We start from the raw sequence: 27,372 nt of genomic DNA on the forward strand, positions 1-27,372 counted from the left end.
GCTAAGAGTTGTCAGATGACACTTGCTCACATGAAAGCCATTAACAGGGTGTTGTAGCTGGTGTTAGAACAACCTTGCAGCAATGAAGGGCGAGTCACTGCAAAAGCACTATGCCTTCCCCCCCCCCCCCCAAGGCCATATGGTTCGGTCTTGTGACTACGTAATTGCCAGCTACCTAATCGCATACCAGGAAGCAAACATAGCTAAAGTCAATATTAGTTGTTGTATCTGCTACAGCCTTGTACCAGGCTTGGTAGGAAAAACTCAAACAGCAGCAAGAGCAAGTCTTTGGCTTCTGAAACTTGAAAGTCATGTCTACTGCTCTGTCTGGAATAATTACTGCAGTATATTAGCTACGGCTGTCTTTCTTCATTGATGGCTTGTAAAATATATGATTTTTTTTTTCTCAACAAAAAATTCAGCAGACTGCATTCCTGTTTAGGGAAGAAAGCTGATAGTAATTACCATTGTTAATGGTTGATCTATAGTAAAGAAATCTGTTTGAGGCTGTATCTCTTCAGCCTGTTTGTTTTTTTTGAAGGAGCTTTGCAAGAGCATCTTTAGTATAAGAAAATGTGTGGTGGTACACCAAAAGCTACAAATGGCAGGGGGGGACAAATAGCAAGAGCAAGAAATAACAACGATGTACTACTTGGAAATAATCTCTCTCATACCAAACTGGATAAAAGGATTAGAAAATCTTTGGGAGACCAAAGTGTCAGCCGTGCGAGCAGAGTGACTAAACTGCTGCAAGACAGGTATGCATGTAACTTTTTTGTATACATAATTTTTGACAGAGAATGGATATTCTAAGCTGATATTGGGTTTATAATCATGCGCTTAAAAGGCTAGCCTGTGAATAATTTAGAAAGCTTTACTAGGACAGTAGTCTTGCTGGTGATGGTGATTGATACTCCAGAAAGCCTTCCTTGTTTTTTGAAACTGAATCTACATTCTTGACTCTGTACATTCTGTGTACATACTAACTGAGGTCTGAAGGATAATTGACTTTTCAGTTCASGTGAAATAAAGGTGAGATAAGATTACCTTTCCTTTCTAATTTTCTAATTAGTTTTTCTTTTTCTAACATCCTGTGTTAATGGGTCAAGTAGTAATAGTTTGCAGTGAAGACAGGCCGGGGGGGGCGGTAATGCTGTGAAGTGGGGGAAGAATGGAGAGCGGCAACCCTCTGCAATACTTGGAAATGATCTTTAGAGCATTACGTCAAAGTAATGTGGAGTATGAATAGCTTTAACTTCTTTGTGATGCCTTTTTCAGGTGTGTGCCAGGATGTCTCTAATGTCTGAGTCTCTATTGCTCCACAGCTGTAATATGAAAATACAGTTCAGGGTAGCTCTTAAATCCTCATCAAAGGTGTTAGAGTAAAAATTCTACTTTCAGGACTGCTGACCTAAGAAACAACAAAATATATATTTGTCTGTGTGTATGTATGCTTAAGGTCTTTTTTTGTTTTTTTTAGCCTGTGGTGTTGTACTGAAATAGTGGTTAGTATCTTTCTAAAGTGCTTTAAGGTCAACTGAAGTAGCTTTCAAATATAAACAAATAGATCACTATTTAGTTATTGCATACAAGCTGGTGCTAAAAAGGTGAGCTGAAAGCTTTCTTTGTAAAGAACAGTGTTTGGGGATCTGTATTAACTGAAAATATTGATTCAAGGCAGAGTGGGGCAAACTTGCATAGCTTTTTTCAGAAACAAACTACTCTGCTTTCCCCTAAATAAAGATCTCCTTGCCATCATATCCATTATGAAAGAAATTTTGAATAAGTCAAAGCAAAAGGGTTTATTTGCTGCCTTGGGAGAAAATGAAGCAAATTTTGAACATAATTCTATTATGGAATCTGGGGAGAAAGCTTGTTGGGGTATCTGTAAGCTGTTTCAAGCTCACAGCTTGCTTTCAAAAATATATATATCCATAGTGTTTTATTATCTTTAGTGGACATTTTCCAGGTACAGAAAAGCTGATGTTCCTGCTGTATAAACYTAGAAAGCTTGTTCTTGTCTTGAAGATCGCATTATTAGTTCTGGCATCTTCCAGACACTGGAAAGATCCATTTGAAGGTGAGCTTAAATAAGCTGAACTGTTAAAAAAGGTGGCCGATGTTGAAAGAGCGATCATGTTCCCCCTTCTTCCTCTGCTTTCTGGCAGCATGCTCCTGTCCTCCACCCCTTGTACTGGCTCTGGTGTTTCTGATCCTTTTAGACCTGGCTCTGCTTAGCGTGTCAGCTCAGCTCACTAAGCTAGCAGAAAACTACATCGGGAAACAAACAAAAAAACATAATGAACATCCTGACTAGCCCCTGTACTTATTTGTAATGTATAGGAAACATTTTCTTGGTGCTCTTTCCTAAAGATGCAGCTCTGTGGATAAAGTGAGTTAGCATAACTCCTGCTGCCACCGAGAGGTGGAGGTTCTGTGGACGTCTCCAGCATCTTCCTTCTCTTCTCCAGCTTGCCTTCTGGTCGGCTTTCTTAGGCTGGTGCAGATTTCTGCTGTTCTAGAAAATTCAGGTGGCTTACAGAGGGGTCTAACAGTTAATGGAGCTGACGTGGGCAAGAGGACAGGTTGTGCAGTTGCAAAGGGGGAGAAATGATATGTGGGATTGCTTTTTTAATTGTTATCAAATAAGGTGTTTTATTCAGTCAAAATAGCCATGTTTAACCTGAAATATGAATATCCACATAGGCTTGCATTCATTTAATGAATTCAACTGATTTTTTAAAAATATGCAGGACCTAGCATAATCTGTTGTTTTTAAGCCAAAATGAAACATTTCAGTTAGCTGTCAGATGTTTCTAGAACTTCAGTCTCATCACCTCCTTACCTTTCTAGGATGTGCTTATGTCAGAAGTCAATTTTATCATTTTGCAATAAATTCAGACTTGGGTGGCTTCAAAAAACTTTAATTTTGTTCATTGTATTTGTAAGTGACTTTTATAAAAAAAAGTTATGAATGTGTGCCTTCAACACAGAACACCGATAGAAGATATTTTAGTATTTTGGTTTTTTTAAGTAGCTCTTTTACAAGAATTGAAGATATAAAATCTTTTTATGTAAGCGAAAAGAGAACAAGTTTTACATAAAGAGGGGCAAGGCGGATGATATTTCAGTTAGTGTATCATGAAATTTTTATTTTCGGAGGCTTCTTCTAAGCTGATTGAAAGAAGCAGCAGTTGCTTTGTTATCCAAAGGTAGTAATTGTATCTTTTATTCTTGTCAAACATTCGTGCTAAATGTAAAACTTACCCTAGGAATTATGTTATTTCATTATCAGAAGTAACACTGTCAGTAGTAGGTGTATATGGCAAAACTACTCATATTACTGTCGCATGGTTCCCTCTAGCAGCTACATGTAGTTAGGAAAGCTGCTTTAGACAAAAACTGAGAGAGAAAAGAAGCTGATTAGGGTTTCACCAAATGAGCATAAGGAAAGCAACTGAGCCTTGAGGCATGCAGTAGGGGAGAGTCAAAGTGGTGGTGAAGAATTAAAAGGATACTCTTTGAGTTCATTAAACATCAGTATTATTGTAAGTTTTCAGTGGTCCACTCCACGATGAATTACTAAGTGCAGGCAGAAAATAACGGCTTATTCTGAAGCATGTGTTAAGGAGCTGCTTTCTATTTCAAAAGCAGAAGAATTGAAGTTTGTTTTTTATGACAGATTTGTCTTGATCATAAAAAATTCAATCTAATAATAGTATTCAAGTTCTGATAGAAGCTTTTCATACAACATTTACAGAATCTTCTATTTTCCTATCCTCTGCTTCTTCCTCGCAAATACATCATGAGAATTTCTGTTTCATTAAAGTTTACATGAGCATATAATGTGGCCATGGATGGGAATGGGTATGGAGTGTGTCTTCTCAACCATCTATTTCTGTGAAGTGTTTAGAAGTGTATATCCCTTGGTCAAACCTGGTGGTTGAAGCTGATTAGTGATTTAAAAAATAATTGAGCAAGGTGAATGCATATGCATACACGTTGCCTGAGCTCATCTAAGCCTTTTTTCGTTAGAGTTAGGCTAAAATCTGTTGCCTATATCCGATGTTTTGGTCTTACTTTTTAGAAAAAACTGATACAAGAGTGAAAGGGATTTTTTTTCTTCTCAGTCAAATCCTTAAACTATTACTTTCTAACATCTGCACTGTGTAGCTTAATATTCCTTTAGAAGTGTGGTTTGGGTTTTTTATATATGAACTAATAATTTATTTAAGGGAATCCTACCTCTCTTTCTAAAATATCATACATGAAGAAGAACCCAAAAGAATTATGTCTTTCAGTATTGCTAAATAAGCAGGGAGTTTATAAAACCCCAATATTATTTGCTTATCTCTTATGATTTTTACATACCTGAGAGTGGAGCTGACCAGTGAGGCTATGTCCTGTCTGTACGTTTCTCTAACACTCTATTTTTAGGGAGTAATTGAATATTCCCTTGGCCCCTGTTTTGGGGGATGTATGTTATGTAAACTGGCTTAAACAATGAAGGGTGGAAGTGCAGTAATCAGTCTGCTCATCAGCTTTTGTGAAGGAAAAAAAATCCTGGTCATCTGATTAGTCTTGTGCCTAGTGCTGGATTCCACATGGAGGTAATGAGACTATGGGGTGTATGTGCCTCCTTAACTTGCCTGTAGATATGCTTGATCTCATCAGATGAGACTTTACTAGGATGGATCACTTCTGTAATGTGAAAGACTGTGTTCTGTGTAACTCAGAGCCTGAAAGTGAAGATTTCATTAAAATAAATTCGGTCTACTAGGCATATAAAGTTTTTGTTTGGTATTTTCTGGGTAACTTATCTTGTTGCTGCCTGGTACTAGAACCTGTTTAAAGTTCTGAAAGATTGCAGCAGTCCTTAATTGTAGTATGCAAAGGCACCTCAGCAGGCTTTTAACAAATGCTAAAATAGAAGCCAATTTATAAAACTCGGTTCACTCCTCATACAGAAGTTGGCACACAAACAACGCTAATACTAACTAAGCTCACTTTAGTGCAGAATGTGGGAGTTATCTGTTCATAAGGAAACTTAAATTCACATAACACAAATATCAAGCATGCTGTTCGTTTTGGCGGCTGGATACAGGGCTGGATTGTCTCAAGCTGTGCCTAAAACGAATCATTTTCAGTTCAGGCTTGCAGTCCTTAGGTCTGAACTACTGACCCTGCTGTGCCAGTTCTATGGATAAGTAAGGCTTTGCTCTTATGTATGATTTGAATTAAGGATCTAGAGATATTCCTTTGTTGTTGAAAGGAATGTTGCCTGTTGCCTGTTTAATAAACCGGGATAGTTACTTCAAGAATGATTCTGATATTGTCTGTTGCAAAGAGTGTAAGTAAATAGCCAACTGTATAACCAAACAGGAATGCTATTAGAAAAGGATATCAGATTCTATTGATGGTTCTGACTTTTCTTCTGCATTCTGTTTAACTGGATTTTTTTTTTTTAATGAATTTGCACTGGCAGAGGGTTGAGAAACTAGTAACAGACTTAAAACACATTGTGTAGTTGCAGCTCTTTGTACATGTGAGGTGTGTAGGATCTTTGGGCAACTATCAACAATGATATCAGGTCTGATCTCATGCAGGTTAAGTTAATGCTGTGACTCCCTTTGAAAGGGAAGACTTGAAAAGAAATGTCTGGCACTCCTTGCATTTTGGAGGCAGCATATTACAAACACAGCCTGTTTCCTCACTGTTAATGGCAAAACAGCCCTTAGCATTGGTCCATGGTCTAGCTTTGATGTGTATTGGACCCTCACATATTATGAGTACGCAAAGTATACTTGCATCTGAGTACCTTGCAGTGTAGATAGGAATCTGGCTTTTTTCTATTGAAAGGTAGTTTAAAGGAAAGAGTAAAATCTTCCAGGTTGATACAGTCTTTCAATTTTGAAAAAGATGCTTATTTAGTCTCTTTCTGACTATGTTGGAAGGGGAGTTGATCTCTGAAATTCAAGATAAAGCACAAAGAAGAAATTCACCTGCCTTTACCTGTGTCGACTTTCATCTGCAAGTCTGAGTGTACTCCTAAAGCAGTTACCCATGGCAACTTACCGTGTGACTCTAGCAGGAGTTGATGGTGCTTACTGCATTATTGATCGATGGCTGTTAACAGCATATGGAATACAGTAGCTTCAAAAATTCTTGTTTTTCAACTGTATACAGATTTTGTGGCCTTCCATCCATTCCGCACCTTCATTCTCTGTAAGACGTAGTTTGGGAAAATTCCTAAATGAAACATCCTTTTGGTGGAAAATCAGTGTGGCCTTGACTGAAGTCTATTACACACTATGTTAACCAACAGCTATTAATAACAGTTGTACTCTCACCCCTTGGAGGTGGTCTATCCAGGTCAGGGGTGAAGCAAATGACTGAGCACCAGATAGCTACCCATGCTATGTTGCACTGCTGTATCCTGTGCCAGTTTTTTCCATTTGTTCCAACTTGTCGACTATATCATATGAAAAGCATTTTGTGTAGCTGAGTATAAGACTAACCAAACCTCTGTGCTCTGACGTGTAGGCTGACTGCCTTTGGAATTGGGAAGGAATGTCCCTTCCTCTTGCAGCTGTGATCAGTTATGTGCTTCAGTTTTGTGTAGTAGCTTGAGGAGACAGAATCATGTGTCATGGAGTATCTCAGAGAAGTGGGCAAATTCTGGGTTAGGGAAACTGTTTTACTTGAGAGGAAATGCCAGCAGTATCTTGGTATCATTTATTATATTAGTTTCATCATAGTTGGAGATCAAGTCTCAGTAATCTGATTGCTCTGTAATACCTAAAACTTCTCAGAAAAGAAGAGGAAGAAATTATGGAAATAATGTAAACCTTGTCTTATTCTTACAAGAATTAAATAATGGAAAATTTGTAACATCTTCACTGTAGTCTTTCTATAAATGTCCATAGTATTTCAGGGTCTGTAGGGACAAAATTGTCTTAGGTTGTGAATTCTGAACTATCTTGAACTCTGAGACTTGACAGACAGGTTTTATCTTCTGGGATGCTTGAGGAATAGTGCTAGGTGGTACAGTTACCACAAACTGACTAAGCTGAAACTATGGTGCTAGTGCAGTAGAAGGAAATGTCAATTGAAATGTGCTTAATAGAAGTTGTCATACCTAACACAGTGAAGCAATATTTCTTCTTTTGCTGGTAAGGTCCTGGTTGAGTACTATGTTCAGCTTTTGGCATCATGTGAAGTAAGATGTAAATGTACTGGGACATTTTAAGATCATGCTCATTGACAGAAAAAAGTTTGAAAGGAACTGGGGTTGTGTTACTTAAACAAGAGAAGAATGAAGGAGTGCACAGTGTTTCAGCTTATAAAAGGCTATAGTAAAGATGATGGTAATCAGTTGTTCTTTATCATCACTAAGAGGACTGCAAGAAATAGTACACCTACTTTGAAATAAGGATGATCCAGACTGTGCATGGCTGGGGGGCAGGAAGGAATGCATTTAAGGGTAATTGAGTGCTGGAACAGATTGCTGAGACAAAGTTTTGTCTTCTCTTTATGGAAAACTTTGAATAAAGAGTGGATGAAAACTTGATCTGGCTATGCCTGCCTGTGTATCAACATTTGATTTAGAGGATGCTTTCAGTTCCTTTTCAGTCAGAGTTCTGTGATTACAGTTTGATTCTTGTGAATATTGAATAAAAGGTGCATTTGCTGAATACCTGTTTCTTCACTTAAATAAGCCTGCAAAGTAAGCACAATATCTTTAACCTCTTGTGCTTATAATCTACAGCTGGTCCTGTTCAGAGTTTGACTTGAATGAAATCCGCCTGATAGTTTACCAAGACTGTGAGAGAAGAGGCAGACAGGTCTTATTTGATTCCAAAGCAGTCCGCAAAATTGATGAAGCTGTGGTTCAGGTATGAAATGCTAATTTTGCTTCTGTTCTGCCAATCTTTTGTTTTCCTTCCCAAAGGTAGGAATTTTAAAATGACAATGTCAAGTTCTTAATCTTACTTGTGATCTTTCACTTGATCTGAATTCTGTGATAACTGCAAGAAGAGTGTTTTAGATTCCAAAAAGTCAGTGAAAACATCTGGTATTTGGCACCTTTGGATATAAATATGGTACTGATGCCGAACAATTTAGGCCCTGTCTTGATTTCAGGCAAAGCAATTTATATCCCTTTAATATGAATATTTCCTTTAATGTTGAGTAGGATTGCTTTTTGTTGTTAGCCCTGATTGCACAGTCCCATTATTTCAGTTATAGCTAGTATGCCTCTAAAAGTGCTTGTCTTCCTTTAGTATTTGGATCAGTAAAGTTGTTGGCTCTTTGTGAATTTAAAATAACTCTGCTTCAGCTAATCACTTAATGTACAAGACTGATGCATGATAATATATGGTCACATATGGTCAAACTTGTTATGATACAAACAGAAGCAAGAATAGATGCTGTCAAGATGCAAATTCTTTGTGCCACTCTCCAAGCACACAAATTATGGAGTAAAGTTTTGGCAAACTAAGGTGACTTTAATTCAAGCAAAACAATAGTTTTTCCCTACTAGCTCTGTGCTTCTTTTTCTGCATTGAACTGTTGCAAAAAAAAAAAAAAAAAGTGTTTTTGTTTTAAAGCTTTTGTTGTGACCAGCAGTTTTAGTCTAGCAGACCAGCTATAAAGTTCAGAAATAGCAGTGACTTGTGGAAATGACTCCTAGAAATTGATGCTACTTAAGCTAGAAATTGCTGTTTTTTAAGCATCTTCCTAACTATTTCAGTCACAATGCAAAGATATCCTCGTGGGCTTAAGCCAAACTGGTAAGGCTGAGCATTGTCTGCTGATGACTGATCATCTACTTATGAGGATAAATGGGTCAGATTGGTCTGTTAATCTTTTTTTTTTTTTTTTTTCCCCTCTCTTTCCTTGATTTACAAGTCTCAGTATCAGGGTTGTTACTTTGTATTTTAAAGTTGGTTTAAAACACGCAACATGTGAAGGGGAAATGGGTGAAAAAAATATACTTCTGACTTCATATAAATGCTCACATTACTCCACTTACTTTAATACTTTAAAAAGGTTAACTCCAAAATGTCCTATCAAAAATTCTATGCAACACTGACATAAAACGAATTATAACCAGCCTCATAACACGTGATACAGGATATAATCTGTTTTCTGGTCAGACACTAATCTATGTACCCTTTAAATAAGCCAAACAATTTTGAATGGAAAGTAGACACATAGGTGTTAAAGCAATTTGAATGCTTGGTCCTATTTGTTGTTTGGTATGTTGTCAAGCAGTGAGCCTAGGACTTGATTCATTTAAACTTAAGGCAAAATTACTCCTAAGCTCAGTCCTGCTTAAACCGAAATCAAGAATGTGTATATACTGCGCATTTATCCATCTTCCAAAACACAGTAAAGCTTCTTCACATCAGCTATTCAAATACACTACATTTGTCTTTAAAGTATGCAGTAAACTTGCTTGGGAGAATTAGCAGGTCCGTATTCTGTTTAACCATGTTTGCTCAGTATATTCCATTTCTCTTCAGTGTTCTTAATCAAATCTCCTCTTCTTTCTGCAGATGGCGTACACCAGACCACTTACTAGGGCATTTTTTAGTCRATAGCTTGTTGAGCATGTGACTACTAACATTTGTGCATTTGTAACTACCTAATGGCGGTCACATTGGGATTAGATAAGCAGCAGTTACATAAATGCCATGCCAAGAAAAGCTGCACAAAAGGAGTGCAAATGTGAGATAAAAGAAGAAAGACAAGTCAGGCCACATATGCATAAAGGATTTTTTTTTTAAACATGCTATATTTTAAAAATAATAGAGGAGCCTGTATGGTCACTGTAACTTAAACTCAACCTTTTACAAAAATGACAAGTAAATTATTTACTCCACTATTCTTGGCTCACTCTTCCCCTTTTTCTTCTGTATCTTCCCTTTCACCCATTCCAACTCCTTGTCATCATGTCTTGAGTATTCTAAAACTTACCATATTTACTGTATTGCAGTATTCAAAGTGTTCATCTGAAAATTGGTCTTTTTGTAGTGCAGTATTTGGGTTCTACTTCCATTTCATTTCCTATTACAGTACCTTTCTTGTCTTACTGAACCCAAAATGCTTGACATAAATTGGGCTACAGCTGTTTTTTATAGTAGCACCTTGGTTATTACTATTTAATTTTCTGTCTGCTTGCTTTTTTTTTCTGTAACCATTTATCTACTGATGTCTTGTTCACATTAAAAACAAAAAAAAGTTAAACTCTGCCAATGCACATTCCCAATGAGGTAAACCAGACTGGTACAAAATGAGTCTTACAGAACTGCCATTTGTTCTACTGTGCACCAAAGGAATGTATATTCCGTTCAATATACCTTCATTAAGTTACTGTGACTTTCTTAAGTATTTAAAAAGTTTAATAATGTGAGATGAGCTTTCTAAGACTTTCTAAGCAGCTTTCATTGCTGCAGGGTTGCGATTTTGTTCCCTTAATATAAATTACTTCAAACACACCTGACAAACATGTTCTAAATAATATGGACTTTTAAATTGATATCTAATGGACTTTCAATTTAAAAAAGCTGTTAAAGAAAACATGAACTAGGTTGCTTTTTATTCAAAGTAACTTTGTTTATTAAAGGAAATCCCCACAAATTAAATACAGCTTTTCTAAAGAAACATACAGATAGTATCAATGTAATCAATATCTTTGCAAGGCTTCCTTTAAATCTTTTTGTTCTGTTCTGAGAGGTTATTATAACATAGTGGCTTGAGAGTAAACTTTGAATTAAACAGTCACCTGGATTTAAACATTCATTTGCTTATTTGTTACAACCTCTATACAGGTTTCAAAAAAGGATTTTATAACCTGATAATTCTACCAAATGATGCATTATTCACTGTTTGTTTTTGCTGGCTGTTCTTCTGTTCAGGGAATTGATTATCAATTGGGGAACAAATAATATGCAATTTGAGCAACTAATTGTGCAAATGGTTACAGAAAGTAATTTGCAAGCAACCCATAAGCTTAGTTTGGTGTACATAATCTTTGGCAAATGTTGCACAGAGCATGTATTCATAACAATTGGGAGTGATCTTCTACTCAAACTTTATTGACTAATTATTCTGAGCATGAGTCTGATACTATGCTTATTTCTCTAAAAAGCATTTAAATGGCAGAGTAATTCTGCTCTTTCTCTGTGACATTGGCTTTTTTCCTTTAAAAACCTAAACGTATTTTTTGATTCAAAAAAACCCACCTTTTTTTGTTGTTGTTGTTGCTGAACTGTATTTTAACAAAAATCTTCTCATGGTATATTTACAAATGGAAATTTCCATGTTTGCTTTAGTTGTTTTCATCATATTGCTCTGTTTTGACACAGAAAATGACAGAGGATGCTCTTGTAAAAACTTCTGCCCAGAACTGCCAAGCAAGCAATGGGGACAACAATGTTTCTTCCCATAGCCCCTCAATAAGCTGTATGCAAAATATCAAAGAACAGATACCGAAGTATCAGGTAATGTTGTTATCCATCACTTTTCTTGGATGCTTTTACTGAAGAGCTTTTCTCTAAGTCTTAACTTTGCCTGCGCTGAATGACTAGTTATACCTCTAGTATGTTACAAATTTGTCTGAAGTGTGAAACTTCTATCTACAACTACAACTTATCTACAACTCTATCTTATAGAGTAAGAACATGTGGGTACATCTTCAGCTTTTAGTCTGTCTTGACCTTATCATTGAAAATTTTACCAAAAAAATTAATAGTGTTGTTATTTAAGTCATAAAGTGATATACAGCAGTCTCTCTTTTCTTTTAAAGGAAGTCTGTCTATGCCACAAACACATTCTGAAGAAGCTGTTGAAAACTGTGTATTAGAGTCCCTTTAGTCTGTTTTATAGCAAGATGAAATTTGTAAATGAAACGAACAATTTTTTTAGGTACTTTGGCTGTCACTCAGTAAAAGCACAAGTACCTTATCTAGAATAATGTAATTTGAAGCATGTATAGATTAGGGTAGGGGAAAAAAAACTTAGCTTAAATTAGAAAGCAAACTATTTCCTTCAGAATTAACAAACTTCTCTCTGTATCTGCTGTTGATGATGGGCCTCTGAAATATGAGGAGAAATAGGACTTGTTATGCTCAGAAACAGTCTCCACAAATTACTTTGCAATCAAAGATGCTTCCAAGAAGCTTTTTATAAGGCCACTGAAGGAGGACTTACTAATTTGAATCTGGAAGAAAATTTGCTGCTTGGGGATCCAGGCTGTAGAACATTAAGTTGTGTGAATGTTACAGGTCTCATCAAGCAGTCTGTTATATGAGAATGTTGCTGAGCTGTAGCTATTTTTTGGATGTGCAGTATTTTTTTTCTTGTCTCTGGGGGTTCCCATGGAAGAAGGGTACCAGTGGCCCTTCTAGTGAGCCAAACAGCATCTTCTTGTTGTACTTGCACACTATGAGAGAGCCACACTGGATCTGTCATTCTGCATGGAAAAGCAGAGCTTATTTGTATTCTCCATTCAAAATGTAGTACTATAGCACTATGTTAAATTAAAATAGTATGCTGGGCTATTACTGACTCTGCTCTTCCCATCTTCTTGTCTGTCTAGTACACCAGACCAGCCTCTGATGTCAACATGCTGGGAGAAATGATGTTTGGCTCAGTGGCAATGAGTTACAAAGGTTCCACCTTGAAAATTCACTACATACGGTGAGTGTCCTTTTCTGTGATACTCTGTCTTGTCAGGCACTTGGAATTGATGACTCACTTAAATGACTGTTTATCCTTTCAGCTCTCCCCCACAACTGATGATAAGTAAAGTCTTCTCAGCCAGGGTAGGAAGCTTCAGTGGAAGCAACAATAAGTAAGCTTTTTTTTTTTCCCCTCCCTTCCCCCCACCAATACTGTCGTCTTTCCTTTCTTACTGCCTTTTCTCCTTTTGTAGTCCTTCTGTCACTGCCTCTAAATTTAACTTAGCTGAAGTGGAAGGGTCTAGCAAAAAAAGAGAAATGGAGAATGCAAGAAGTGGAGAAGTGTTCAAATAATAGATCTTAGCTAGTCCACCCAAATTAAAAAAAAAATCTGTCTATCTGTCTATCTATCTATCTTACCCACTTCCTAATTTGTCCAGAGCATGCAACAAACTTCAAAGGTTAGATGTTTTAAACACTCAAAGCCTCTGACTCTTATGACTGCCAGAAGGGTAAAGTGGGGTGTATGTTGAGGGAGCTTTGTGTCCTGGTACCTGATTCCTGTTTCCTTCAACAGTGACAGAAGATGTAGTGTTTCTCATCTTTTCCTGTTTTGCTTGTCCCAAAAATGGGGAAATACAAATAAACTGAATCCTAAATGGGACACAGAGAAGTTTACAATAATTCAAAGAGGGAGCTTACTGCAGAAAATGAATGGCTGTTTCATTATAGTCTCAGAAAATCTACTAGTCTTTGAGCTTGGTTGTAAAGTTAATCTTCAGCCTTCTTTTTTTCTGATTAAAATAAGCTTAATTCTCAAGCTAATATTGACTGTTAACCACCTTCTTTAGAAACACTGGCTTTTTCCCCTTTTTTAGCTTACAAGATAGCTTTGAATACATCAACCAAGATCCCAGCCTGGGAAAGYTGAGCTCTAATCAGAATGGTTTGGGAACCTGTCGCAGTGGAAGTAATTTAGGTAAATATTTTCAGGTTCTATGTCCTTTTCACAACATGAGGCCATCTGTTCATTTAGTGTGGTTTTTTGTTTTTTTTTTTTTTCTGTGCATCATCCTTAACTTTTTTTTTGCATTGCATTTTCTCTACTTTGCTTTTGTTTCCTAGGTGTGTTACAGCTGTGTAGCAGCAAACTGCTGCAGGGTGTGTCTGAAGGAGGCCCCCTCCGGCTCATCCGCAGTGCTTCTTTCTTTGCAGGTTTGTGTGGAATGCCAACCACAGTGTGACCCATCCACATGCACACACAAATCCAGCTCCTTCTGAATCCTCACAGGAGACCCATAATTACTCTTTAGAAATAGAAAGGGCTAAGAAAGTGAAAACAGACAAACTGGCTTTATACGTAAATTTTTCTTCCAAAAAAACTGGCTGAATTACTACTTGTTCATCTTCCATTTCTAACCCCTGTGTTCAATTTTAAAGATATTTTTGTAATATATGTTTGATAATAAATGAGTCCTTACATTTCTTAAAGAACTTATGTTTCCTGGCTTATATCTGGTTTCTTGCTAGTGTGCAGCTGTCTTGCTGGTGTGCAGCTTTTTCTTCTTTCAGCTCTTGAGCTGTCTGGGGAGCCTTTAAGGCTTTTTCTTTTTAACAATATCAATTTCTTTAATTTTCAAAACCTCATACTGCTTTACGTAAAGTCTCTTTTTACAGGTATATTGATGACCCATGCAGGTGGGTAGATCTTAGGCTTAATTAGTTCTGTCAACTGCATTGGTGTTCTAGTTTACATTTTTGCAATTTCTTCACAGCCTGTGCAAATCTTGCATGCCCTACAGTTTGAGTGGCTCTGCACTACTAACACTTCAATATAGTACAATGTAGGCTGAGTGTTTCTTACTGTGAGGCTTTATAAATAGTAAATATTTGCCTGGGGAGCGACTCTGAAGCTTAATGGAACTGGTATTTAACTATTCCATTATAATGTTAGCCTGTTCAAAATGACAGTCTCCCCTTCCCCCCTCCCCCCCCCAAAAAAAAAAATCCAGTGTGACAGGTGGGGGTAGCAGCAGTCTTTGTTTCAGAGCCCATCTGACTTCCAGTAACAAAGTGTATTCACATTCTCAAGGTTCTTAGATGGTTTTAGTTTGGGGCAAGTAACCAACTTTCTTTAGTGATATGATATTCAGTATGGAAATGTTGTTTGCTATCATCTCTGCTCACACCATACTCTACTATTTGGAGTAGCAGTACAGGATGTAACTTTGCTGTTGTATGACCTTTAGGCTTAAACATCTTCTTTTAAACTGACAAATAGTATGATGAGTTATGTAACATTTTCTATTGATCTGATCTGTTTGTTTTAGCACACAGCACACCTGTTGATATGCCAAGTAGAGGACAAAATGAGGACAGAGACAGTGGCATTGCTCGGTCAGGTATCTGCTGCCTTATTTGCCTACTTCTGTAACTGTTACGCTTCTTTAGCTAAGTGATTCACCTGAAATTTTAGGTATCTTATGACCCATCAGTCTAAACTTTTCTGGATCTGCTAAGCAATTTTCCTTCTTTTTTTTTCTCCAAGTCTATATGTAAGAATACTTTTAATGATATTCTTTGTTTACAGCCATAATTCTCTGGAGTTTTACTAATTTATAAACTGGAGAAAAATTGGCTGGAACCTTCACTAAAGCAAGGGAAGAGCAGAGGTTTTGCAATGAGTAGGAGGAGGCCAGCCATCTGCCTGTTGTAATGGGAGGATAACACCTCTTAGGACAGAATGCTTTCGATGAGTGAGATGACTTAGTGTATTCTAGTAGAGAAGACCTCTGACTTCATGAGAAGAATAAGTCTTAAGGAAGCAAGAATTGCTTAAAATGATTATCATCTCTCCTGTTGAGAGTGAGTTATGTGAAAATTTGCTTTGCTGTTTAGAAAGGTCAATGAGCAAGACCAATATTCACAGGAACTTGTGTCAAGTTAGGGTATAGAGGAAAATGTTTAACCAGCACTCAATATAATTCAGTATATGTTGGGTTTTTTGCTTTCTTGATAGCATCTCTGAGCAGTCTTCTGGTCACTCCTTTTCCATCTCCAAGCTCTTCATCATCTTCTAGCAGCTATCAACGTCGCTGGCTCCGAAGTCAGACAACCAGTTTAGAGAATGGAATTATTCCAAGGTGGTGAGTGCAACAGCTTTCTGTTTACAACAGCTTTTTGGCAGCAATAGCAAAATAGAGCTTAAGCTTCTTTTCTTTAAAAGGGCAAATTCTGTTATTAAAAGGTACTCTCACTTCAGACTGACTTCTGTTCATGTTGTGTAAGACTGCCAATATCAAGAAAGATCAAGTTTTGGCTGAATATGAGCTACAAGGCTGGATTTGATATACAGTTGTTTTTATTGAAGATGTACAGGCTATATATCAAAAGATCTCATTCTGTAAAGCAAGTTAAACCATTTCTGAAAAAGCAGAGTAGCCTGTTAAGATGAAAGAGATTGTAAGAGCACTGCTGCCATAATTACATTATACTATGATGAAGTCTGACTAGTGAACAGTTATTGAAATTTTGGAGTAATAGCCCATGACGACTCTCTTGGCTGGTACAGGATGTTCCTGATGTGACTTCTGCCAAAACAGGAAGAAAAAAAGAGCTGTGATCAAAAAGCTTGGCTTCTGTTTTGGAATTTTATTAGCTTTTGTAGCTCAGTGGCATAACAAAGCATGGAACGCAGCAGACCTTTCGTAGCTAATAAGCAAATTCCTCCCTCATCATTGGCAAAATAGCAAATGAATCTTGATTATCTGCTTGTATGTACTCATCCACCTGCACCTAGAGACAGCATGAAATTAGTGAAGGGCTACAAGAAACTCCTGCTGTGTATACTTTCTCCCTCTTTGCTGTCTTCAAATAAGCTTAAAAAAGCTGCTAATGAAAATCAGTCATTTAAAGTGTGTGTGTGTGTGTGTACACACACACACATACACACACATACACACCAAGGAATGGTGTATTGGCCTTGGAAAAGGCCAATTGCAAATATGTTTTAATTATGCCATAATTTACTTTCCCTAGGGGCATCACTTGAACCTGTTTCCAGAATATTTTCACAGAATCATTTTTAACATGAGGAATCATGCAATGGTTCAAATGTAGCAATGCTGTTTTCTAAATCATGCTTGCAGGCAAGAATGAGCTAGCAAACATTTTATGTTCAATAGATAGAAGTACTTTTTAGCCAAGTTTTCTAAGGAAATAAGGCTATGAGAGCAGTGTATGCCAAATGGGTTAAAACACTGAGGGGGAAATAAGACAATTTCAGCCCAGTGTAAGTAGTAGCCAAAGTTCCATGGATGGAGTTCTTGAAAGTGTTACAGAAAAAAATAAAGTAGCCTTATTAAGCTTCTTATTCACTGAAGAGAACAGTTTGTCTTTGTTCCATGTTGGAGAATCCATGCTTGGAAAAGATTTTGGAAAGCAGACATTAATTCTTCTATCTGGAACCACTTTTGGTTGCGGTTCTTTCTAAGCCAAAGAGGCTCTTCAGGTATTTGTTTTCTGATCACATGCTAGAGAAACAGTGGATTCCTGGCTGAATACTTCTGTGACAGCAGTTTACACTTCAGTTTGTACAGCTAAGCTTGTACAGTCTCTAGCTGATATTTTAGGCCAATAGCTCAAAGGAAATGGAACATCTAGCTGGAACTCCATGTAGTCAATTGGCGGACAAGCTAGATTAGCAGCTTTGTTGAAAAGGCCTCTCTCACAGTCAGACCTTAGTTCTTCAATCTCCATTCCTGGGAAGTAGTACAAAAACTTGGTTTGTGATGTTTCTTAGATGCTGACTGACCATCTTTTTCCAACTTCCTTGAGAATTTGTCTCTGCATGTAAGTTCCTGAAGTTCAAATGAGGTTATGTTTTTGTCTTGAATGCTGTTTTCCCATAAGCTGTTTTTGCTGGTTTTTTTTGTTGTTTGTTTTTTCCTGTATTCCTGGACTTGTATCTCTATGATGAGAAATTTTTGTTTATATATAACTTTGGCAAACCAATTGTACTGTAAACTACTTATTCTTAGAATGAACTTAGAATGAAAGCCTAGCATTCAGGCTTTCCTCTTGTTAGTTGCTTCACAGTAATCTGTAAATGCCTCAGGCTCCATTTCAAGATAATTCTGAAGTGGAAAACCTTAAAAATCTTAATTGTACCACTCACTCCTATTGCAGTTTCAACTTGCGAGAAAAGTCCAAAAACAAGCTATTTCCACATGAGTTGCTGCTCTGAACGTATTCACTTGTGTTCCCATGGCTTTTTTTTTCTGCCCGTTCTCTCCCTCTCCCCCCCCCMCCCAGTTTCTCAATATAGATTAAACACTGTTATTCAATTAAAATTTTCCTTCCGAAAGAAATTCTGACCATACTGTTTTAATCATTGATATATATTCTTTTTTTTACTTAATATATTTTTCACAGTGAAATTGATTCAGAAACTTGAAACAAGAAAAAATAATAGCTCTGCAAATCCAGGATCATCAGTACTTAAATCTGCAGTGCAAGTATTTGTGGAGGAATGGGGTGGGGAGATAGCCACCCTTTTGTCTAATCACAGAAAATTTTAGGCTGGCAGAGACCTGTGGAGGTCACCTAATTCAGTTGCCTGCTCAAAATGGGACTAACTTGGAAGTTAGATCAGGTTGCTCAGGAATTTGTCTTGTTGAATTTTAAAAATCTTCAAGGATGGGGATTCCACAGCCTCTCTGGGCAGCTGGTTCTGTTGTCTAATCTCTCTTTCTGTGACTTTTTTTAATATACAACCAGAAATTTCTGTGCTGCATCTAATTTACAGCCAAAGGATGAGAGTCACTGTTCACCTCTGAGAAGAGTATCTTTTGTATAACCACCCACTGGATAGTAGAAAATTGCTGAACAAATACAGCACTTTCAGACTTTCCTTGTATGTCATGTGCTCCAGGCTCCTTACCACTTTGGTCCTTCACTGGACTTGCTCCAGTTTGTGGACTGGGCACAGTTCTCCTGGTGTGGCCTCCTAAGTGCCAAACAGAGAGGAATATTGACTTATTTTGACCTGTTGGCTAGGTTCCTGCTAATACAGCTCAATAGGCAGTTAATCTTCCTTGCTTCCCGGGCAAGTGCTGACTCATGTTCGTTTTGGTGCCTGCCAGCACTCTCAGGGCCTTGCCTGAACAGTCAGCCCCCAAGCTGTACAATTGTATGAGGATATTCTGTCTCAGGTGCAGGGCTTCCGCCCTGCATGACAATTTGGTGTTGAACTTCACTCTTCCTTGTTAAGATCCTTCAGAATGGTAGGCATGCCCTCCAGTGTATTGACCATTTCCCACCTTACCACCCTGAATTTGGCATCATGTGCAAAACTACTTAGGGTGTGTTCTGATCCATAGTCCAGGTTGGTGATGAAGATATTAAGCAGTATTAATCCCTTTGTGTAATACTGAAAGCTGGCATCGCTGTTGAGAGAAATGTGGCAGAACTATCGAGTGAGAAAATGGTTTGGGGAGACAATAGATAGCTGTAAAATGGCCACTGTTTAGTTTTTTAGCAGGAAACAAAGCTTTTTAAACTACATATATTTGTAGGCATTAAACTGTATTTTCACAGTAATTACTAAGTTGTGATGTTTTGTCTTTAGTTAAAATAGAAACTTCTATTTCACATTTTTAATGGTTGCTTTAGAGCAGGCATCTTAAGATGCTGGACAAGTAGTGTGTTTGCCAGCTTCTCTCATGAACTGCAGTATAGATTCAAGAACTTCATGGGCATACTGCTGAGGAGCTTGAGAGCTGGATTCGGTTCTCAGCTCTGTCAGATTCTCTTTAACCTTTTTTGCAAATTACTGTCTATTGTGCTTCCATTTTGTTTTTATAAAATGCAATAAATCCAGAAAGAGGGATTTTGTAGCTCTGTTTTAGAAGAAGGCTTTCACTGCATTTTTAACTGCTGGCCCCTCTGGGGTAGCCTTTCTCCAATCCGTTTTAGTAAACACAAGTCTTGTCCATCAAAATGCTGGGTATTCTCTGTGACCAGAGACAGGTGACAGCAAATTCTTGTGTAGATAATCAAAGGAGACTTAAGCATGAGTTCCCTTCAACTCTGTATAGAGAGATGGATAGAAGATAAACTGGCTTTAATATATGGGTAACTGTCCTAACAAATGTCTCTTACAGGTCCACTGAAGAAATGTTTAGTACGGCTGATGAAAGCTGCAGCTCCAATCCTGCAATGGTTCGGAGGAAGAAAATTGCAATCAGCATAATCTTCTCTCTGCCTGAAAAAGAAGAAGCACAGAGACACTTCCAGGATTTCTTTTTTTCTCACTTCCCTCTTTTTGAATCCCACATGAACAAGCTAAAGTATGCAATAGAAAAGGTACAGAACAGTAGTTTTACTTAATGTGGAAAAATAAGTGACAAACTAGAATGAAATATTCTAGAATCTGATAGATGAAGTCTGAGAAGGAGTGGGAGAAGGTTGCGTGGTTCCAGGCTTCCCTCCCTCCTTACASATATAATCTTGAGCCTGAGCCCAGCGTAGGAATTTAGCACTTGTCTTCCTTGAACTAGCAACACGTGCTGAAAAGGAGTGTGGTTTCTTTTCTAGTTGAAATGACAATGGAGTGTTGTATGTTGCAGGTGTTCTTTCTTTTCTTCATATTCCACTGAGGTTGTCTTGACTCCCTGCAGGCTGTGGAAAAGACTGTATTCTATCCTTTCATGCAGTCATTAAAAGAGACAAGAAGTGTTTGCTGTTTTCCCCTTCCTCTCTCCAAAATGTTCTCTTTTCTCCCCATGTCTAGTTTTAGGGATTGGTTCTTCATGGTGAGATAGAGGGAAATTGGCAGCTATTGCTGTCCTGCGTGGCTGTGCAGCACTGGGGTTATTAATTATCTTGACATGTCAATGAAGCTTAAAAAATGACAAATATGAATCCTTTAAGAAGCTGTTTTGTGTGTTTAACTCTTAATCAAGGCCATGATCTGCTGTAGAAAAATAGCGGAATCCAGCCAAAGAGTGCAGGTTTATATCAGCCGCGTCATGGATGCCCTGGGAGAATTCAGGTGAGTTGATGGAGTTCTCAGTTAGAGACCTGTTCTCATGCCCCTCTGAAGTTACTTACCACTTCCAATTATAAGCAGCTGAATGCAGATTCTTGTAATTTAGCCAATCTTGAAGTTAGCATGACTGAATTTTCTGTGCTGGGTATAGGGTAAATGTTTTTGGAAAATTTCAGCCTGTCTCGGCCATTTTGAGAATGAGAGTAAATGCAGTACTCCATTCTGCTCACCTATACCTGGAACTGGCAGCTAAAGTCTTTGAAGGTTTCATTAGAAATTGGCTCCTGCTGACATCTGTGCAGATGCTTGAATTGTTGTATTCAAGCAGTTGAATTGTCTGCTCCTAGCTATAGATGCTGGGCAGTGCAACTGACTGGAAAGTTTCTGTTGAGGGTACTCTTTCTGGTACCTAAGAAGGAAGAGACAGCCAGAATCCAAGAAGGACAGCCCAGGAGAGAGATGAGAAGCATATATGGGATGAAGGTTCTGTAGTGTCCAGAATGTGAATAGAATGGTTTCCTTTTCCTCCTCAAAATGATTTGTGCTTCTCTGTATACAAGTACACAGGAGAATGCAAGAAAGGGAAGAAGAATATGCAGTTCACATGAAGACACTTTAAGCAGCCGTTGTAATAATACAGCAGTGAATCAGTTATCGGTACACTGATTAAACAGACTAGTGTTCTGACACTCTAGTAATTAGTGTGTCTAAAAAAACTTTTCCAATTTTGTCAGTCTCCTTGCTCTTACAAAAAAATCAGTAGGTGATAAAGAGGAAATGGGCTACTTGTGTATGCAACTTTGAAATGCTGCATGTTAACACTTGTTTTGGGGTTTCTTGCTCTGAGCAGAATTACCATCTGGAACCTATATTCTGTTCCAAGGATTGCAGAGCCTGTGTGGCTTAATATGATGTCCAACACCCTGGAAAAGAACCAGTTATGCCAGCGTTTTCTTAAAGAATTTACATTTTTGATAGAACAGATCAACAAAAACCAGTAAGCTTTTTTCCCCATTTTTCCTAAAAGCTTGTGTGCTTCCTAGTGCACATGATATGTTCAAGCATTTAATGGGATATTTTTTTGCTAGTATTACATTGCTTGTGTCCTTTTTCTTTTTCTCTCTTTTTTTTTTTTTCCCCCTAGGTTCTTTGCTGCTTTGTTAACTGCGGTGCTGACTTACCATCTGGCTTGGGTCCCAACCGTAATGCCAGTTGACCATCCTCCTATAAAGGCCTTCTCTGAGAAACGCACATCACAGTCTGTGAACATGCTGGCAAAATCCCATCCATATAACCCTCTCTGGGCACAGCTTGGTCAGTAGCAAATTGAAAACTTCAGACTTCTCTAGACCTGCCCCTTCCTGCATGCACTCCTTATCCAAGAGCTACTTGGAAGCATGCATTTGCTTGTGTTTAGAGGTAGAAGAGGAGTTGGATGTTGTTTCTCATGCTAGCCATGAACTATTACAGCTTAACATTGTAGTCATATAGCTCTCTTCTGGCACTGGCTTGAGGTCTTTAGTGACTGCTGGTGGAAATCTGGAAAAGAACAACAGATGTCTTGAGTCTGAGTAAGCAGAATATCTGGAGGCCTGGAAGCCTCGTGCTCTCCTTTGCTTCCTTGGTCCCTTTTCCTTCTCTTCCTTTATACTTCCTGGTTAAAGTAACTTGGTACAGAAATCTTAAGAGGGTGCAAGTGTTTCAAATGGCCTGAGCAGTTTGGGGGGAATGAGAAGGGAATAGGGTAGGTGGAAGGAAGTGCTATGGGCCTTGGAGGTCCTTTGTAGCCTGGCCTGGCTACTTCCTTTTACCTATTTCTCACAGAACAGACACCAAGACAACAGAATAGAAACCTGGAAGCTGGTAGTACCTCCACTAATTTGATTACTTGAATGGGCTTGGGCCAAGATTCTCTTTCTACACCCAGCTCTTCAGGCTGTTTTCTAACATATTATATAGCTTATACATTATTTTGATACAGGGAATTAAATGACTGCTGTCAAATGAGTAGGTGAGTGAGAGCTGAGAGAATAACACTGCCATTAGTAAATCCTTGAAAATTCCTCCTCCTCTTGGCAGCAGCTGTGGGTGTGGTATCAGCTCAGTCTTAACTTTAAATCCTATGCTATATTGCCTGTAAAATAACACACCCGCATACTGTAGCGAAGCTCTAAAGCAGTAAGGGGACTTTTATGTTGTGCCACTGGTCATGTTTCCATCTTATTGTCCAGCTTAGTTCTGTTGGTTCTTCTCAGTAGCCTTCATGGCACTAAGAATTGCTACCTTGGCTGTATAGTTGTAGTAAAAGATGCATTTCCTGTCTTAAGATGAATTTAAAACATTATGCAAGGAGTAATGGATTAGATTTTCTAGAAAGGGGGGGAAATGGAAGCTGGCTCAGGGTGTTGAGGATGGAGTCAGACCTGTGATTTTTAACAGCCAGCTGGAACAGAGGTGTAAGATTGGCAGTAGCTCTTGTGGCCTTTCTCAGGAGCCACTGTTGGTGATTGGTCAAGAATCTGTTTCCCTTCTCACCTTCACAGGCTTTATGTTTCTACCAGTGCTGCCTCAGCCAAATTCTGCGTGGCTGAGCTCAAAACACTTCCTGGTTCTGTTTTGTTCTTGTAGAGCCCAAAAGCTAGTATCAGGTCGTTGCACTAACTGATAGTGCAGAGTAAGATGTTGCCCTCTGCTGGTTCCCTTCTTAAAAAACAAAACAAAAAAATAAAACAAGCTTAGTGCTTTTAAAATGAAAATTACTTTTTATTAAGGTAAACACTTTGAAGTGTCTGTCTTTCTACCTTCTGAAATATGTTCTCATTACATTTTATGCATCAATTACATATAAATGTTGATACAAGTGTAGGTAATGCTGCAAGTAAGACTTAATACTGTTTAACCTTGGCTTCAATCTGACGTGCTTAGTGGTAGGCATTAGTATGTTTCGAAGACCACAATTTTGGCTTTCCTCCCTGTCTCAGGAGTGTTTTTCTTGCATAAAAGTGACTTGTGCAAATGAACATGAAGGCTGAATCTGATTTCCATAGCAACTGTGCCCAACTTAAAAGTAAAAAGACTTCTTCCCCTTTCCTTTCCAAGTTGCTAGTCCTCGTGGCCCGTTAGGCATTGAGATAAATAGAATTACTTCTAGTTCTTACATAACAAACAATAAGAGAGGTAAGACCTGTCTAGCAGACAATTTAGAAAAGTATATGGTCTTGCTGCCTAGGGTTAGGTCTCTGCAAACCTCACATAAAATTTAAAAATTGAGTAGTCTGAAGCTTATTTTCCAGTACTGGGGATGGCATGTTAGGCTATGCTGCTGGTGGCAAAGGTATCCTTAACTGAGGGAAGACAGCATACTGGTGCCACCATGCAGCAGCATCTGCAGTGGATCACTGGCATAGTGGACACTCCTCCACAGATGGCAGGTCTTGGTAGGGGAGACGGTGAGAGGAGTGGAATTACTGTCTTGCTGATCCTTCCTCTGCAGGAAGGGAGCCAGGAACTTTATTCCTTCCATGCCCTGCAGGACTCGGAGTAGGCTGGGCTTAAATTTTCCCTTTTGTAGTTTTAGCTGCCTTGTGTTGAAGCTGGAGTTTCCCTTGCTCCTGGTAGAGACCTTCCTGAAGCTCTGGTTTTAGTTTTATTTAGTGTTAGTGGAACTTCATGAAGTCTGGATAATATCCTGGTGGCAGACTTGGTCCAGAGCATTTGAGGAGGCCTGCGCAAGGACTTTAGCATCCAGAAGATCTGTCTGGTAGATCAGCTTGTAGCCAGAGAAACCTGTTTGCAAGGTGAATATTTATGCTGACTGAAGAAAATCCAGCTTTTGGTGGCTGCCTCCCATCTGCTTGTGATGTTAGCCACAGTGGTCAGCCAAAGACCTTTAGTGAGTGCTCTATAATGGGTGTCAAGTGAAGTCAGTTGTGTTAACTCAACCTGGTAATAAACATTTCTTGAGTTTAATTCGGCTTTGTCTGAAATGGAGCATGTGAGCATTCCTGTGCTGGACACCTGAGTTTACTTCTCCTAGAGCTCTGGTGTAGAAACCCTTCTGATAGATTATGATGGGCAACTGGAACATAGTTACCTGCCTCACCAACACAGATGTATTCAAAGTAGGATATATATGACCTTGGCTCTGTTTAAAAAGCTGTTCTCCAGCGTAAAAGAGCTAGCAAATAAACAGTTCTAAGGGGACTCCGATTGTGCTCTAGTATTTATCTTCTATATTAAAACACAAGTGTAATAGGAAAGTAGTGCATATATTTTCTAGTACTGCCCCCCCACACACACACACTCCTGAAAAAAGCTCCCTTTTGTGAGATTTCCTCCAAGTACATAGTGTGGGTGCCTTGGCCCAAAAAGTACTATTATATGCCTTTGTTTTAGAACCTTGTTTACTAAACTGATATTAGATCTTTTTTTTTGTTTTTTGGATATCTTAGTACTGAAATACATCATTTAGGTTTTATCTGAATGAAAATTTCTGTGTTTAACAGAAAGGAGAAGAAAAAGTGACGCCAATAAACCAGAATAATTTTGATGTGAAAGAAAATGAGATAAAATAGGAAACAGTATAGTTGGCTTTAGAACTTAGCTGGATCTATATTCCTCTTCACCCCATGTTGTGTCAATTTCCAAGTGATAATATTTTTTAGCCATTTTATAAAATAAAACCTGCAGTTGTTTTGAAGGGAAAGGAACTGAACAGTAGCAGCCAAACCCTCCTAAAAACACCAAAATCCTTATGAATACAAGCCGGGCAGAAGAAATGTTGGAATTTGTTTTTTTGTTATTTTAAAACTTTATAAATTTACTGTGAAAGAAAATAACTCATTTGTGTCAGTAATAAATGCTGCTTAAAATTTTTTTGAATTCAAGTGGTATAGCTTATATTACAACTGTATAAGAGCATGTGAAATTCTTGTTTTTCCCTTTGTAGGTGATCTTTATGGTGCCATAGGCTCTCCAGTTAGGCTGACTCGGACTGTTATTGTTGGAAAACGTAAGGAGTTGGTGCAGCGCTTGCTCTATGTTCTAACTTACTTCATTCGGTGCTCTGAGCTGCAGGAAAATCAACTGACATGGAGTGAGAAGGTTGGGGAAGGAGAGCAAGTGCTAAATGGAAGCACAATCACAACTGCACTAGAAAAGGGAGAGGTAGAAGAATCTGACTATGTGGTTGTCACTGTTAAAAATGAACCTGCTCTTGTGCCTCCAATCCTACCTCCAAAGAATGATGGAAGTAAGAGCAGTACAACTGCTGAGTGGGTGCATCATTCAGAAAGCACTCATGCTGGGCCAGCCTCCTCAAAAGAAAAGAATGAAGCAGCGGGAAAGGCTAGTCAGAACTCTGAAGCATCTGTCGACCATCTAACTAGCGCTTTCCGTAAAGGAGCAGCTGATGGTAAGAGAAGGACTGTTGCTGATACTGGAATCATATCCTACCACTTTGAAGAACCATCTATATTGGAAGATTTAATGGATCTAAAAAAGAATCAGATTGAAAGCAAAGTGGAAAAGCAGCTGCCTAGTAGGTCATCTGCCTTACCTTGTCCTGAAAGGTCTGACCACAGGAGTTCACACTTAGAAAAGGTCACCTTTCAGATTGGAAGTTCTGCGTCACCAGAGTCAGACTTAGAAGCTCATAGAAGAGAAATGGAAGAGAATCTGAAGGCATTCAGAAAAAATCCAGAGGTGATGCATGGTGCCTCAAGTTCCCAAAGTCTGACTGTGGACACTTTCCAGAATCAACAAGGAAGTTGTGAAGCTGCTTTTATACCCTTCAGTAAACATAGTATTTGTTATGCACGGGTTCCACCTTGTGAGGGGAAGAAGAGTGTACTTAATGACCAACATGTGGAAAGTAAAGGAATGGAAATGAATTTGGCAAACACATCTGGTGAACCACTTTTGCCCACTGATAACGTAGTAACTATTAAAATGCCAAACGTGAAAGAATCTAGAACGTTATGCTCTGACGATCTGGAGAGCTGTTCACCTGACTCTGTACAAGTAGCTTCTGCTGTCAGACAGGATTCTCCTCAAGTAGGTGCTAAAGATGTCCCCTATGGGGATGCTGGAAGGAAAGTCCCGTTCAGAGTTGAAGGGGACATTCCAAGGAATGAGAGTTCAGACAGTGCTCTTGGAGCCAGCGATGAAGAAGGTGATTGTTGTATCTCTGAACTCCATCATGATAATGTCAGCAAAAGACCTGAAGAGTTTGCGGAAGTGGAACTTCCTTTACCAAGGTAAAGAAGTTCAGGTGAATTTAGAAATAAATGGAATGAAAAGTAATTACTACCTTAAAGGTGTTCAGGATTTCAAGTCTGAAATCCTGGAGTCTTGATTAAATTCTTTGCTGACATCTCCCTAACAGACATTGGTAATGTAGTTAAGATTCTTGTTAAGTCTTGACAGAAAGAAAGCCAAGACTAAGTAGCTTGAGGTGTTGAAGTTTGCTAACAAAGTTGTTGTTCAAATGTTTAATGAAAAGATACCAGATTTGTTAGTATGCAACTGCCTGAAACACTTTGTCTAGACATAATTCTATCTGAGGAGAGACAGAACTCTAGCTTTGTCAAACTGATGTCTGCTAAAGTCAAATTTCAAAAAGTAGGAGTATCTTAT

General features: G+C 38.4%; 1 protein-coding gene across 3 annotated transcripts in view; it reads left to right on the forward strand.

Annotated features, from left to right (window-relative positions):
• FNIP2 (folliculin interacting protein 2) overlaps positions 1-27,372 on the forward strand; it is a 54,300-nt gene that overhangs the window by 15,814 nt on the left and 11,114 nt on the right. For 2 of the 3 annotated variants that reach the window (XR_003252743.1, XM_026061236.1), the window contains exons 2-14: positions 7,769-7,895; positions 11,373-11,507; positions 12,605-12,705; positions 12,788-12,859; positions 13,565-13,665; positions 13,812-13,901; positions 15,017-15,088; positions 15,706-15,832; positions 19,850-20,051; positions 20,651-20,739; positions 21,587-21,733; positions 21,881-22,050; positions 25,685-26,993. Coding sequence is in view for 2 of the 3 variants with exons in the window: in XM_026061236.1 (XP_025917021.1) it covers positions 7,769-7,895; positions 11,373-11,507; positions 12,605-12,705; positions 12,788-12,859; positions 13,565-13,665; positions 13,812-13,901; positions 15,017-15,088; positions 15,706-15,832; positions 19,850-20,051; positions 20,651-20,739; positions 21,587-21,733; positions 21,881-22,050; positions 25,685-26,993 (2,742 nt within the window). In the remaining variant the exon portion in view is untranslated. The remainder of the gene's footprint in view (positions 1-7,768; positions 7,896-11,372; positions 11,508-12,604; positions 12,706-12,787; positions 12,860-13,564; positions 13,666-13,811; positions 13,902-15,016; positions 15,089-15,705; positions 15,833-19,849; positions 20,052-20,650; positions 20,740-21,586; positions 21,734-21,880; positions 22,051-25,684; positions 26,994-27,372) is intronic. The other variant, XM_026061237.1, reaches the window with a different exon arrangement.

Source organism: Apteryx rowi, unplaced genomic scaffold (genome assembly GCF_003343035.1).
Source record: "Apteryx rowi isolate R43461 unplaced genomic scaffold, aptRow1 scaffold_178, whole genome shotgun sequence".
NCBI classification, from domain to species: Eukaryota; Metazoa; Chordata; class Aves; order Apterygiformes; family Apterygidae; genus Apteryx; species Apteryx rowi.